Source organism: Gadus morhua, chromosome 7 (assembly GCF_902167405.1).
Source record: "Gadus morhua chromosome 7, gadMor3.0, whole genome shotgun sequence".
Taxonomy (NCBI): Eukaryota; Metazoa; Chordata; class Actinopteri; order Gadiformes; family Gadidae; genus Gadus; species Gadus morhua.
In genome coordinates, this window is record NC_044054.1 from 19,026,072 (window position 1) to 19,041,649 (window position 15,578).

Here is a 15,578-nt window from a genome sequence, read left to right on the forward strand (position 1 = left end):
CAGCCAAAAGGGAAAAGTATATTCTCTCAGCTGTCCACATCGTCCTCTAATATCGCCCCCCCCCCCCCCTTGCCCGAATAGCATGACACACATGGATCTAAATACAGGTAAGCTGAGAGGCAGTCGGTCCGTTTTTGTCAACACTGCCGCGGCTGCCAAAAAAATGTGTTTGATTGGCGGGACACAGCATTTCCCAAATGGCGCTATCCACCTGCCAGCTTGGGACTAGCATCTGCAGGAAGAGCCATGGTTTTGTCTTTCACGTCCCTCGGTTAAATATAGGCAGATGGGAACATACATGCTGCTGCAGAGTTGGATTGGCCCGCTTAAAGTCATTTGAAAGCATTTCACAATGTATTTTCAACGAAAAAAAGCCACTCACTTAATTGTTTTTTCCTTTTTAATCATCGTTCATTGAGGTATGACATGTGAAGTACATTTTCGCCCCCGCTTCTTCTTGGAGTTTAAAAAGCATTGCTTGGGTCATAAATCAATATACTATCTTAAAATCATTGCGTGATGTAGAATAATTCAGTTACCAACATAGCGACTTGTAAAGCGTGATTGGCAGTTATAATGAGGCAAGGAAACACGCAGTTAAGTGTTTAACAAAAATATCCATATTACATTAACATTAGTTAGGAGCTGGGGTGTACAGGCCAGCATAGGCAATTCCATGTCTGCCACAGTTACAGCCTACAAACGGAGCGTCTTAAGTAACATTCTTCTAACCTTTAAATGTTAATATATGTACATAAATTAGGCATGGTTAGTACAGCCAATTATTTGCTACAGGTAAAATTTTGTACCAAAGCGTGCATGCTTCAGAATTAGCTTTTTGTGCCTAAGTTCTTCTAAAGTGGATGTAAATGGATTCAGATGACATGTTTATCGAGTGGCCTTTTCCCTTAAAGGATTTTTAGCATAAGTGCCTTTTAATTAATCTCCATTAGCCTTTACGTTTTCCTTGGCTTATCGACTTCACCGCTTCCAGCCAGTCATTCTTCCACACCTGAGGGGCTGTCATAATAGCTCTGCTTTGACCTATTTAGGGCCCCGTTCACACGAAGCCGAAACGGGCGAAACCTTTACGGTTTCGATCTATCCGGTTTCGAAGTATCTCCGTAAAGACGAAGCCAAGCGAAACCGGGTAGATCTGTAGAAACGATGTAGTACACATTCCAGGCCCATAAGGGGCGCTGCTTCTGGTACAGAAATCCAGAAGAAATGAAATAAGAAGAAGAGGCGAGCATGCGCATAAAGGCTTCCCTTATGCGCATGCTCGCATGTGATTTCTGAGACTCCGCGGGCTTAAGAGCCATTGGCTAGGAGGTCGAGGGGTGGGGCGATGACGTCATGGTTTGCGGTTTCAGTTGGTTTCAGGCGTACACACGAATCCAAAACGAAACCGGGTAGATTTGAAACCACCTCCGAGGGTGGTTTCAGAAGTTTGCGGTTTCGGTCAGCGGATTCGCCGGCTTCTTGTGTACGGAAGGCCGAACCGTACAAGACCTTTGCGGTTTCGCCATGAAATCGGCTTCGTGTGAACGGGGCCTAGATCTCTCTCTCTCTCTCTCTTTCTACCTTGAATGGCTGCTATGCCACGCTAAATGGCGCTCTACCATTTACATACGTCGCCATCCTCTATGTCCTGCTTCTGAAAGGCCCCTGATTCTTGCTCTTCATTCAAGGGGCGCCGTCTCCACAAGAGGCACATCTAAGCCCAGGGACTCTCTAACCCTGCATTATAGCAAGAAAACCCTCTTTCCCCAAACTGTATGTTTATCATATTACTGCCACACACATGAGCCTTGCACAAGGCTTGACCCAGTGTTAAGTGTCCACGCTAAATTTCATTGCCTCCATCTACCGGAAGGCCTGCCAATATACCGGCAGTGAATTCCTGGAGGAAAATAAATGGCAATAAAGAAGAGAAATGATAGCCCCTGCTGGGCGATAGCAGAGCTCTCTCTCTCTCTCTCTCTCTCTCTCTCTACTTCCTCTCTCTCTCTCACTCTCCCTGTCTCTCTCTCTCCCTCTCTCGCTCTTCTCTCTCTCTTTGCTTTAATTTCATACCGGCTCTTTTATTGAGGGGCTGCCTGGCTCGGGGAGCTGTGATTTGGCACGCCGACTAGAGCTTAGCTAGCGAGGAGTGTGAAAGGCGATACTGCAGTAACGACTTGCTCGCCACACAGACTGGCAGGGCCAGGGCTGTAATGTAATGTCATGGACCTGAAGATACATTCTTTAATAATAAGTAGTTGTGTGGGTGAGATGAGAGCGTGGCATACAGGGAGGTTCCTAAAGCAGCTTGTGACTTGGATGCACAATGCTCTTCCACACACACACAGACATGCTTACACAAACAGACACAGACATGCAAATACACACACACACACACACACACACACACACACACACACACACACACACACACACACACACACACACACACACACACACACACACACACACACACACGCACGCATACTCACACAGTTAATACTTTTATTTATGTTCACATGAGACTCTCGAACATAAACATGAACAGATGCAAAACTCAGTATGATGCGGTGTTCCATCATGTTTAAGGATACAGAGAGCAATGCCTCCTCCAGATATGGCAACTGCCAATAATTGCCGACACAGAACAGTACCTTGGCAGTGCTTTTGCTTTTTTCCTTTCTACTCCTGATGTCTGCTGACCCCTGTGCCACGACCAGCCTGTGGACATTACCATGACTAAACACAGACACGCATGCACTCACACGCACACACACACATACACACAAAAGCACACACACACACACACACAAGCACAAACCCACACTAACACACGCAGAAGCAGACTAGCACGGCTTTCCTCCAACACTGCATTGTGGGTAGGCGTTTGGTGACCCCCTCCATCACCGGAGGACCCGTGAAGGGAAGGCTTGTGGCGGGGAAGCGGAGGCGTGCAAAGTGGGCAGGGAGGTGGACTTTTACCGCCACGCTGGGACACTATAACAAGATGTTCAGATGTGAGAGAGCAAGGAGGTCTCCTGCTGCTCTTAACCCACCCGTCTCCCCCCGCCCACCTCACCCGCAGCCCCCGCCTCCTGAACAACAGCGCCGGCAGACTCCGCCCCGCACACTCTCTCTCCCCCCCCCCTCCCCCACACCTGCTCAGTTCATTATTAAATCGGGGAATTGTCCCCATAACTCAATCCTCCCGACTACAGTATTATATAGCCATTTGTGAGAAGCAAGAGGGAAGATAGGGGGGTAGTGAGGGATGGAGGGAGGGAGGGAGGGGTGGGGTTTGAGGGGGATGGAGGGTCATTGCGAGACTGGGGCAAAAAGGGATGGATGTTAAAAGCATATTGATTTGTCTGCAGTGTCGTCATAGTTCGGAGATTTATGGTGATGTATAAACGCAAAGCCACAAGCTCCCCGGTAGCCCCCCCCACCACCACCACCACCTCCTTACCGCCTGCGGCAGAGGAAATGGAGTCTTTACGATGACTGATGAGACCAAGGCAGCACTCCCAAGCAACATCGCCATCCGCCCCCCCTCACCGCCAGCCCTCTTCTTAACCCAGCTCCCACCCAGCTCCCACGCTGTCCCTCCACCGCCGGCTGCCATTACCCCCCCCCCCTCCGCCCCCCTACCTCCACCACCGTATACGTGACACGTCCCAATGTCTCGATGCCGCCGTGATTTAGTGGCGGTAGCGTCTCGTCCTCCCGGGGTGGCTGACCTTAGCCCGTCTCTCTCTGGACGTCACGGTCGAGCAGCAGGAAGCACAAACACACAACGTTCCCCGGTGAAGGGGAGCTCCGTCTGCTATTCCAATGACACTGTCTTGCTCTGTTGACCCTTTTCCGCCGGTGAAATTAAGTCTCGAACGCAACACCTGCAGCGGAATCCTGCCCGAGAGGTGGGGGGAGAAGATGGCGGGTGCTCCATCCAGCGTGGTGACCGTTGACGTCCACCAAACCTGTCTGTCTCTGACCAGGCATGCCAGGCTTTCACAAGACCGGAGGAAGCGGGTGAAAACGTCTCAACAAACTGAGACATTGCTGCTTTTTATAGACACAAACTGAACCATGTTGAACAAGTGTGATCCTCCAACTGTGTGCCGATGGCCTCTTACACACGTGCACACACACCGACATGTATATACACACGCAGAAACACAGACACACACACACACACACACACACACACACACACACACACACACACACACACACACACACACAGCTGACAGCAAACAAATGTGGGGCGGTGGGAGAGAGAGCAGAGTGGTGATGCTCAGTGACAGGCTGGAAGGTAGGTTGGGTGGGCAGAGGCCAGGGTGTGTGTGTGTGTGTGTGCGTGTGCGTGTGCGTGCGTGCGTGCGTGTGTGCACTGCGTCTGTCCATGGCGGTTACAGCAGCTGGGCCTCAGAGCGGAGCACAGGGTCAGCGCTCGGCCACGCTGGTGGGCCGCAAAAGATGATGCAGACTACCCCCTATCCCCCCTCCCACCCCACTCTCTCTCTCTCTCTGTACTGCCATGGCTAACGGCGACTTTGCACATCGCAGCCTTGTCCGATGAAGCCAAACTGCATGCCGGGCTGCCTCAACAGTTTCCAACGGCTGCTGTCTGCCAGCCTGCAGTGGTGCTGTTGCAGGGAGAGGTTGATGGGTTATGGGGTATGGCAGCCACATAATTAGCAATGCTTATGTAGCCTGATGTAAGGGTGAGCATCGGTATGTCCTTGGGCCGTATCGTCTGCGTAAAGGCGAAGGAGGAATCGTTCCCCTGTTCGTCTTTTTACTACCGAGTTGCAAAAGCTCCCTTACACGTTTTACGGCCTTCGTATATAGACCTCTACAGGGAGCAGATATCCAAAGTGTAGTCACTGTAAACCAAAGGGATTTGACTGCGCTGTAGGAAATAGACAATTTATTACGAGCAACCAAGTCTAGCTGGTGGATTATCTATAAAACTTTCATGGTTTTCCCTTCGTGGCAAGCAGCCATAAAACTTCCCAAATGAGGGACTTGTTAATTTACTTGTTAAAGCAAATGAAAAATTTATAAGCGCTTTTAGGTAAATGAGATCCTCTTTCATTGCCGCCCTGGTGGGACTCTCTCTGCCAGATCCTGAGAGGACAGGTTAGCTATTCAGGAAGCCGCTGAAGAACAATAAAAGACGCTAAATTGTTCCAGGTTTTATTACCGCCAAGTTCTGCAGCTGTTGTTTTGCGTAACTAAGGGAGACCAGCAGCGGAAACCCAAGGAATCCCTTAGAGGCCCTCGCAGAAAATTGAACCTCTCTCTCTCTCTCTCTGTTTCTCTCTCTCTCTCTCTCTCTCTCTCTCTCTCTCTCTCTCTCTCTCTCTCTCTCTCTCTCTCTCTCTCTCCGTCTAGCTATCTCTGTCTTCTCTGTCTTTGTCCCCATTTCTTCCTTCATGTACCTCGTACACTTTTCCTTGGGTGCAGTTGTCAAGGCAGTCTAGTTGAAGAAAAAAAAAAGCAGGCTTTGTGGTGAGAAATGCCAGCAGGTCTGCCCAGTGCTTGATTTTCTCTTGTGGTCAAGCCCTTGAGAATAGGTCAATACACTAGAAACATTTCTCTGGGACTCTCCTGTGCACTTTTTGTTCATTGCCAGAAGAAAAGTACAACGCCACGTGTTTTCTAGTCATTTCGTGCTTTTCAATTACGCAGCAAGTGTTCGTCTTCTTGCAGCTGCTTTTCGTTTAAAAAACATTTTATTTATTTATAACCAGTTCTGAATAGAAAGCCAACAATATCTGGCATTGGCAGCAACACAACGGTGTCTATCGTCCTGTGGCTGGGTGTTTCAGTCCCTCTCAGCTGCCCCTGACGGCAACCGCTGGAATGAAAACATTCCATATTGTATTGATTCCTTTTCTAAAGTCTTTCATGGAGCTGTTTTTTGTATTTTAAAGGTGTGCACTTTGGGCAAGGTGAACAGGTCCAGCAGCACTCTTTGGAATTCCATGTAGCCAATAAACAAGGATGCTGCCAGGAACCCCGCTATTGATGAGCTTCTGTAGTTCAGGGTCTGAGCTCCAGCACTGATCTTCAACACAGGGAAATGGTGCTTCTCCAGTGCCAACACAACAGCACTACATTGTTCAGTGAAATTAAGTTTTTAGGCATTGTTGAACTTTTTTGTAGAAACTGCGTGACCTTCATGTGAAACCGTTTATTTATTTATTTGTGGGGGCCAGAAATGGTTTCAGTAAAGATCGGTTTGCGAATGCAAAAGCAAACTTAATACAAGTATGCTCATAGGATTCGCTCCACAGTCACCATCTTACAATTTGGTTGGTTTTCAGATGATGAATGCATGATCAAAAGTTTCTTTGTCAGCAAGCAACCAAATAGATTTTTCAACAACAACAAAATGTTTCAATTAAATACATAAATATCCAATATGAATAAGGATTCATACCAAATGTTAAATGTATTTCTGATGCGCCCAGGGTGTCCCACACCATGTTGTGTGCTCAGCTGCGATGCCAAAGTATCACACTGGCTGCTGATTGAAAACAGTTGTTGATTCAATACTTCACTAAATGCAGGCTGCTGAGAATAAGAACTTTATTCCCCTTACACGGAACAGATTGCAAGAAAACAAGACCTCACTGTGCAGAAATTGATGGCAGATGCACTTAGTGGTAGTTTAAATGTTTCATTAGATGCTAATGTCTTGCTGTGTCTTTAATTGTTGTGAAATTAGCCTCTGGAATATTAAAACCATCTGTTTGTTATCTTCCTGCAGGGGAAGCCTTAACCCAGGCTGTGCAGAAGGTCATTAAATGAATCCATCCTTATGCCTCAACCTGCCTCTTAATTAATGTCTTTGTAGGCTAATGTTGCTACAGACTACCACACAGCGTTAGTCCCATGCGCACAACAGCATACAGTTCTCTTTCCCACTGTACTGTCTCTGTCACTCCGTTCTGTGCCAATTACAATCAATCCCAGGCTTCGGGTTGATTATATTCTAAAGGGAATACGTTCATGATTATAATGTTAACAATAGGTATCCACAGATACTCTGGGTATACATAATAATAATAGTTAGATCAATAATAAAAATGAAAACCTAAAATCGATCTATAGCACTCAGAGACAAAACCCAAAATCATCATCGTTTAAGTGCAACAAGAATAATAGCAAAAGGATGTGCAACGTTCCAGCAGCACACACACACGCACGCGCGCGCGCACGCACGCACGCACGCACGCACTCGCACACACACACACACACACACTCGTTTGTCACTCGGCCTTAACCATCTCACCATTCTCATTCAGTTTCACTTCATCAATTGACCACTACGAGTCCATCCATAGGATTAACGCCTCCATTAATCACCTCATCAAATCACATTTAATTGCGTCGTGGGGGTGGACAGTTGGGATGGATGGGGGGAAGGGGGATTGTGTGGTATGTGTGGGGTGGTGTTTCTCTGAAGTCATTTAAAGGAGCTGAGGGGGATATTAAAGGGAACAAGCCGAGGGGATTCGTTTTCAAATCGCTGTGTAATCATGTCATCCCCAGCGATGTAATATCCTTGGAAGACGAGACACTCTTTATTGGACCGTCTTTATTAGACATTAAATCTCGGGTCATTATACACAGTCCAATTTGTACACCATTTCTGATTTCTCAAGGAGCTTGAAGGGGAGTAATGGATAGTGTTTTACCTGTGCGGGAGACATAATTTGCTGGACGTTTTTATTAATCTAGCTTGGTTCCAACAAGAATTGGAGTTGATGCGTTTGGCAATTTGGCGTTTTTGTCTCCTGAAAGATCTATGCTTAAACGTGGAAAATTAGCTTCACCGTGTATAGGTTGGGTTCTAGTTTGCTACTAAGTGAAGCCACAGTTGGCAGTCAGTGTATGTATTTGTGTGTGGTCAATGGATGTGGTGTTGTGTGTTTGCATCTGATGAGGCAAAATGGTGAGCGCGTTTCCGTTTGCCCTTTTCGTTCCCCATCACTCAGGGGTTCACGGATGGATGAGATGTTTTACAAAGAATTTTTTTCGCGCGCTAAATATATGTACGCTCCCCTTAGAGAAAGTGGCATTTGCAAGCAAACGAGAAAAACTGCAGTCGTTTTTGTGGGAATAAAAATGCGCTGAAGGTAATTAGTCTTATCACAGCACTGGGGCCTTGTGTGTGTGTGTGTGTGTGTGTGTGTGTGTGTGTGTGTGTGTGTGTGTGTGTGTGTGTGTGTGTGTGTGTGTGTGTGTGTGTGTGTGTGTGTTCTGCCTCTGTCTTGTGTGGCCCCAGCTCTTTCCCTTCTCAGCGAACACACACATACACACAGACAAACAACACACACAGACACACACACACACACACACACACACACACACACACACACACACACACACACACACACACACACACTCCCGAGCCCATCTGCCAGTCCCAGTGCTCCGACTCTCTTATCACATTCAGCACTCCGGCATAGCCGCACGCCTCCTACCCATCATGCAACTCTCCCAAGGAAGAGGATTCCTTTCACACTGCTAATGGCTACAGAAAAGGGAACATTTTAATTTTAATTATGCACTCCACTCAAGGGCTCTTTGGGTATTCCCTCCACTGTTGCCCGGCAGGTCCTCAATGGACCCCTACCTGGAATATGAACATGGTAATATCTATAACATATAAAACATTCATAACCACACTGCAGCGAAACTGTCCTATCCTGCCTCTGTTTTGGGGGGGCGCTCTGCTCAGACCGGCGTCCGTTCACGGCGCGCAAGCCTTGTTGTGCTTTGAAATGAACCCCAGAAAAAACCAGCCTCCACCAGCCCTGGGAGCCAGCTCTGGAGGCTCACCCAGAGCCCATGAATGACCCGACACGACGATAGACCGGATCTCTACGACCACCCGCGAATAAATGAAGGGACGACATGGCAGGGACGAGGGAGCGACTGAACAAAGTCCTACTTTGTTCAGTCGCTCCCTCGTTCCCGCCATGTCGTCCCTTCATTTATTCGCGGGTGGTCGTAGGGATATGTTTTTTTTTTGTTTTTGTTTTTTTTCCTTCCCTCGTTCCTCCATGTCGCCCCTTCATTTATTTTCTGGTCCCTGTTACGCTGGCCAGCAGCCCCTTTCCCCGATTGGCACTCTCTCTACCCCCGGCTCCCCCTCTGTGTTGTTGTTGTCTCTATCGACTGTTGCTATCGATGGAGAAGCGGTAAGAATAACGCTGGCAGGGCCCCCCCCGTGGACACAGCGTGCGCTGTCTTCTCAGACACTCGGAGGCCCCCCATGTGAGGAAGACTCAGGGAGAGAAAAAAAAAGCTTTTGTCCCCCCCGTCCCCCCTCCGGTTTTCTCTGCTCCCGCCCAGTCCTCCATTCGATGTTGCCAGGAAAGATGGCGTCCCATCCCCTGGCAGGGCGAGCCGGCGGCTGTTCAATAGGCGGCTCAGTGGGCATGGGCAAGACGTGAGCAATTTACAGGGACGCCGTGTCCTGCCATGCGGTCCTAACATATTCATGGAGTGACTTCGGTCGGGCGCGTTCCAAACCAAGCCATGTGAAGGGGGTTGCAGAACCCGGGGAATATGGGAACCTTTCCATGGGAATTTACCCGACTGAATGTGAACTAATTGGAAAATAAATGTTATTTCGGAGCAGGGTAGCTAGCTTGCATACACCACTTGGCATAGTATATGCGGTCAAATGTATCCCTTTGTCACAAGTGGACATGCTGGGATTTTTTTTTAATTCGATTAATTTATCTTTTTCGTTCAAGCATGTCTGATCCGGGTGCGTTCACACAACGGACACAAGCTAACTTCCGGCGTGCTTTTTATTAACTTTTTCTGCGTTCTTGGTTGTGTTCCCTGGCAGCTGAGACATGGGCAGAACAACTGCAAGGACAGCGACAGCGGGAGTGTGAGCGGTGAGTCGAAACCGTCCATCCGGAGCAGCTCCAGGGACAGACTGACAGACGTGAGTATCCCCCCACCCACACACTGGCTACAGCTGACACACACTTTATCTCAATATATAAATATATATATATATATATATATATACATATTAAAAGCTGTTCTAAAATCAAAACCACAGATCAAAGCACATCAAATGTTAGTCATGCACGCATGTTAGTCACAGCCCTTTAGTTTCGAGCATTTGAAAACGAGTGGCATATGAATGAAGGATGAACAATTTCTTCTCAGAAAGACTTCATACACGGTAACAATAACCAACAATAATAATGTTCAATTATCCACTTACATCGTTCAATGATGCAAGTACATCGGAGGTCACCTAAGAAAATGATATGCTTTTTCCCCAGAGAAAAGCTTCCTTAATGAGGGCTAAGTCTGGCTGTTTCCACCACTTGTTTTCTATTTCATGCAACGCACCTTTGCGTTGCCCTGACCCTATCTATACTGTCAGACCACGCTTTGAAAATGTGCCAGGCACCATGATAACGAGTGTGTCGTTATCATTTCGTTATCATGAAAACACGTTCTGCCACACATAGACATGCAGTTCGTTATGCAGGTGCTTTTCCCTCGCACTCGCAAGTGATAAAGGTAAGTGCTATTGTTGTTAGGATGTCATATTTACTCCTGCAGGAGTTAACGTGGCCCCAGTGCACTCTCCACAGCGTACCGAGAGCGACCAAGCAGATAAATCATATGCATGTCTCACAACATCCCACAGTGCGCTGGGGTGCGTCATCACACACACACACAGGCTGCATAACCACACGCACACACACATAAATACACAAACACACGCAAACTCACACACACACACACACACACACACACACACACACACACACACACACACACACACACACACACACACACACACACACACACACACACACACACACACACACAAACCAACACACACACACACAAACCAACACACACAAAGACATACATACAAAGACTCCAAGCATTGACGATGGAAGTTAACCCGGGCTCAGTGACTCCCTTGCTGTGCACGAAAGTCAGAAGTGTTTCAGTGACACAAGAAGAAAGAGCCATGCTCGGGGGGGCCTTACTGTTTCCCTGTGTTCACATATTCCACCCGAGAGGGGGGAGGGAGAGAGAGAGAGAGAGAGAGAGAGAGAGAGAGAGAGAGAGAGAGAGAGAGAGAGAGAGAGAGAGAGAGAGAGAGAGAGAGAGAGAGAGAGAGAGAGAGAGAGAGAGAGAGAGAGAGAGAGAGAGAGAGAGAGGAACAGACTGCCGGTCCGGGTCCCTTTTGATTTGTGTGGAGGAGCCCGCGGTGCGATGAGCAGATAGCTGGACGTAATTGAGGCTGTCAGGCCACGAGGACGGCGCAGTCTTGGGGAGCGAGACGTGGCAGATCAACCGAGGCAGAACCGGGGTCCTGCGTGTCGCTTTACGCTGCTCGACTGGCCATGAAATGCAATAAGGAATGCCATGTCGACAACTGGAGTTGAAGTAATACTCACAGAGTCACGTCGAAGGACACAGGGCTTTGGGAACACAAGCACTGTTGCGACAACAACCGGACAGAGGATTTGTGTGTACAAACTACATTGAGTTATCGATGTGCACGGTCCGGCCTTCTCATGTTTGTATGTATATCTATAATCTGAATTTAAGTAATTCGTCAGTGAACATGTGAGCCATGCATTTAACCAACGTTAAATATTGTCTTTCAGGCTTCTTTGAGTCGCAGTACACAGTCAAGAATGTGTACTCCCATACACTATACTTACCTAGCAATTCCACAAATTCAACTGTTTTGGTTTGGCGGTTGCACATAAAGCCGGGATGAGCGTGGTTGGGGCTCGTCACAGTGACTTGCTTTGTTTTGTAACATTGGTTTGGAATCTCAACATGTTTCAACTAAAAGCCTTCAATTTATTCTTTGGAACAAACAAATGTTCCCCGGATCTGGGGTCCCTCTAATCCACACCGTACCACCCCCACAATCCTCCATCCAGGGGATGCAACCCCAATCCTTCGTCCCTACCTTGAGGCTTGGCCATCATCCCACAAGACTTGGCGGCGTGTGTGTGTTTGTTTGGCGCTCGTGCTGACAGTGAGCTGGAGACTAGGAATTGTGGGCCACTCAAGACGTCAATTGGAACTGTCTTGAAAAGTCAAGATCATGAATATGTTCAATATTTTTCGCCTTGTGCTTTCTAAGTAGTTGTTTGCTCATTTTAACTCTGAACACCGGAAGGTGATTAAACGCTACTAACGGTGCCATGTTTTTATTCCGTCTTCAAGAGGTGATCATATTTCTTTATTAGGAATAACCCGTGACTTGTGTTTCGAGATACATCGGCTGTAAACATTGTTTTTTTATGCAGGCTGCTATTTGTACTCCCTATTAGTCACGGCCAACATAGAAACCTGCGAGGTTGCGGGTAGAAAAACATAATTTACAAAGATAAAACATTACATTTTGCATCTATCGTGCAGGAGTTCGGGGGGGGGGGGGGGGAGCTAGCTATTACCCTGACTATTCAGTAAACCAACGTTGTGCTAATTATATTTGCTGAAAGCGCCGGGCCCGTCCTCTGTGACCCCTCGGTGACTGGGCCCCACGTCCTCCGCTTCGCCTGAGAGTAGGAACCGGGCAGCGAAAGGTCAGCCCTGGCCACCCTTGCTCTCTCTCTCTCTCTCTCTCTCTCTCTCTCTCTCTCTCTCTCTCTCTCTCTCTCTCTCTCTCTCTCTCTCTCTCTCTCTCTCTCTCTCTCTTTTCTCCCTCTCTTCCATTCCAATTTTCCGAGTACTGCCAGCTCATTAAGTTCTACAAATGGCACATCAGCTTGGCCGTGTTTGCTCCGGCCCCAAACGCTCGCTCAAATTGGCAGGCTTAGCGGTATTTGCTCTGAAGCGCCAGCTTCCCCTTTGGGTTTGTTTGAAGCTGACATGGCGAGAAACTCCCCACCACCACCACCACCACCACAACGCCAAACCTCCCTCCACAGTACCCCTGACGCCCCCCCCCCTCCCTATCCCTGCAGTCTACATCTGGGTGGCAGGCGTTCAGACAGGCAGCCAGTCCCGGGCAGAGCAAGGGAGTCTTCCAGATCGGGGGAGGGCATGGGAGCCCGGGATGAATCACTTAGTCACAATCACATTTAGTCTCTGCGGCAAGGGGTGAAATGCCACCATTACCCAGCTGCCTATCAAATAAATTGGCAATTACGGGGCCTCGGTTTGCGAGTAAACAGCGCTACTCTTTTTTTCCCTTCCTCTTTCCTTCCCCACCCAAGGCGCTTGATGAAGGGTGGGTTCAAGGGAGCAAGACTCCAGGAGGATTGGGCTAGCCTTCCACAACCATCTTGATGAAAGATTAGACTCCATTGCCATAGAACGCATTCCCTATTTTTAATGGCAATTTGTTCTTCTTTTTTTTAGGCATCCAAAACCATTCAGTGACCAAAGCTCACCAAGTTTGTTCAGCTGCTGTGAATCAGAGACAAATGGAAAGTTACAGGATAAATCCAGACTACTACTACTACTTCTACTTCTACTACTATGACTACTACATTTCTACTATTACACGTTCGGGGGTTTTCGGGATGGAATATTCCATTGCACGACGCAGTGCGTGCTTAAATGTCTCCAGGCAGCTCCGTGTGTTGAGTCTTCTCAAAGGGTGCTATCTAGATTGGTTGTAGCACCGCTGGCAGTTAATTGGTTTTACTTGTTACTCGTCCTGTGTGGACTCTTGTGAGTTTTTCTGTTCCAGCTGGAATGAAAATGTGAAAATTGTGGGTTTGTCAAATCCCTCCGTGTTTATCCTGGCCCCTGCTCGCATGTGCAGGTCCGCTTGCGGTGAGGTCTTTGCAAGTTGTGGTGTAATGACACATCTGGAAGTGATACGGCGAGACGTCGAAGCCGTCATCATGACAGGCCTTTTGAAGCGGTTGCGGCGAACACAGAGCTAACATCTCCCTCCCGGCCAGTAAAACTCCAGGCCCGTTATTACGGCCTCCTCTGATTTAAACACGACCGACTCGTTGGAATGCCGCACGCATGTGCTCAAACCATTTCAAATGCTCAAATTACGACCTCTGGAAACTGATTACATAGCATACAGAAAAGGACTTTGTTGTTGTTGAAGACGGCTGTCACCAGGAGGTTTTTCTTCTGCGTTTTGAAACAGGGCCACATTCTTTTTTTACCCGGTGCTTACCATGAGGTATGCTCAGAGGGAACCCGTCGAAGAATGATCTTCCTCTCTTTGTCCCCCGGGGTCTGGTCACCCCGTTGAACTGCTTATGTAACGTGGTCAGTGTGCATCAACCCGTGTCTGTCCCACCTCCACGGTACATTCTGCAATTATTTCCTGACACTCGGATGTAAATGAGGTCGCAGTCTCCCTACATGTCCAGATATGCTGACCAATTTGCACTGACACAGAACTTATAATGGCTCGCATCAATTATCCATTGCTGTCTTTCACGCTCTCTCTCTATCCCTCTCTCTTGCTTTCTCTCCCTTTCTCTCTCTTTCTCATTCATGTTCTCTTTCACACTCTCTTGCCCTTGCTATTTATCTATCTCTCTGCACTTCCCCTTCTCTACTCCTTCTCTCTCAGAGTCACTTGGTCATTTTAAATGCCCCTTATTAGATAGACTAGCATTTAGATACGGCCGTTGTAATGTTGTATCTATAATTACCTCATTATTATCGGGTCTAAGGCGCTGCTCAGACCAGTGTAGTGAGTAGGAAGGGGAAACAACGGTTGAACACTGAATCGGTCATGCTTCTGGGAACAAGCAAAAGAAAGGTAAACCTCCCCTGATAGCCATCGTTCACCTACAAACGTTGTACACCTAAAAACGTATTTGTGCATGGATGATATGTAATGCGGTTTGATATTTGTAAGGTGTCACCGCCGTCTTCTTTAATACACAGACCGGAGAACCAAAGAGGACAAAAGACTACTGAAGTATCTATTGAAAGGAATGAGGCATCAAAGAATATCCATCATCAGTTGATTGCTTTGGTCTTAATGTTTCTGTTCACTGAGCCGGGCTGTACTGCTCCTGGCGAAGCTAGTTTGGCAAAGGATGAGCACTGTAGAGGACTTTGTATTCATCCTCGGCTTTGTCTGCAAATCAGTCAGATGAATAGGCTGTCTCCACAGAAGTGACCAGACATGCATATTTCCACCTCTGGCAATTCAGCTCCAACCTCTCGCTCCCTCTTACCCTCGGTGTCTCTCTCTCTTCCTCACTTGCCTGGAGTCGGATTTTGAAGAACAGATTGTGACAATTTGTGACATGGCAGTCAGGCAGCATTATGCCGGCCCTCAGTCGCGGTGCCATTCCCCCACCAGCGGTATGTCCATCAGGGGCCCAGGAGTGGCCCCTGCTGGACTGCTTGTCCCCCCCCCCCCACAAGTACTTGGGCCACGCTTGGCTCCCTGCCTGCCTTCACAAGGGTTTAACTCACACTTGACAGGATCTAATCTACCAAATGTGTAATTACAGAATAGCAGGAGATTAGTTAGTTTGATTGTGCGTACAACTGACCTGAGTGCAGCCAATAGGGAATGCAATGCCATGGGTCAGGCTGGTGTTACTTCA

At 47.9% G+C, this 15,578-nt stretch overlaps 1 protein-coding gene across 3 annotated transcripts in view; it reads left to right on the plus strand.

The window, feature by feature from the left end:
- Positions 1 to 15,578, plus strand: part of auts2a (activator of transcription and developmental regulator AUTS2 a) — a 268,221-nt gene that overhangs the window by 100,299 nt on the left and 152,344 nt on the right. For all 3 annotated transcript variants that reach the window (XM_030361445.1, XM_030361446.1, XM_030361444.1), the window contains exon 4: positions 9,881 to 9,982. In XM_030361445.1, the coding sequence (XP_030217305.1) occupies positions 9,881 to 9,982 (102 nt within the window). The remainder of the gene's footprint in view (positions 1 to 9,880; positions 9,983 to 15,578) is intronic.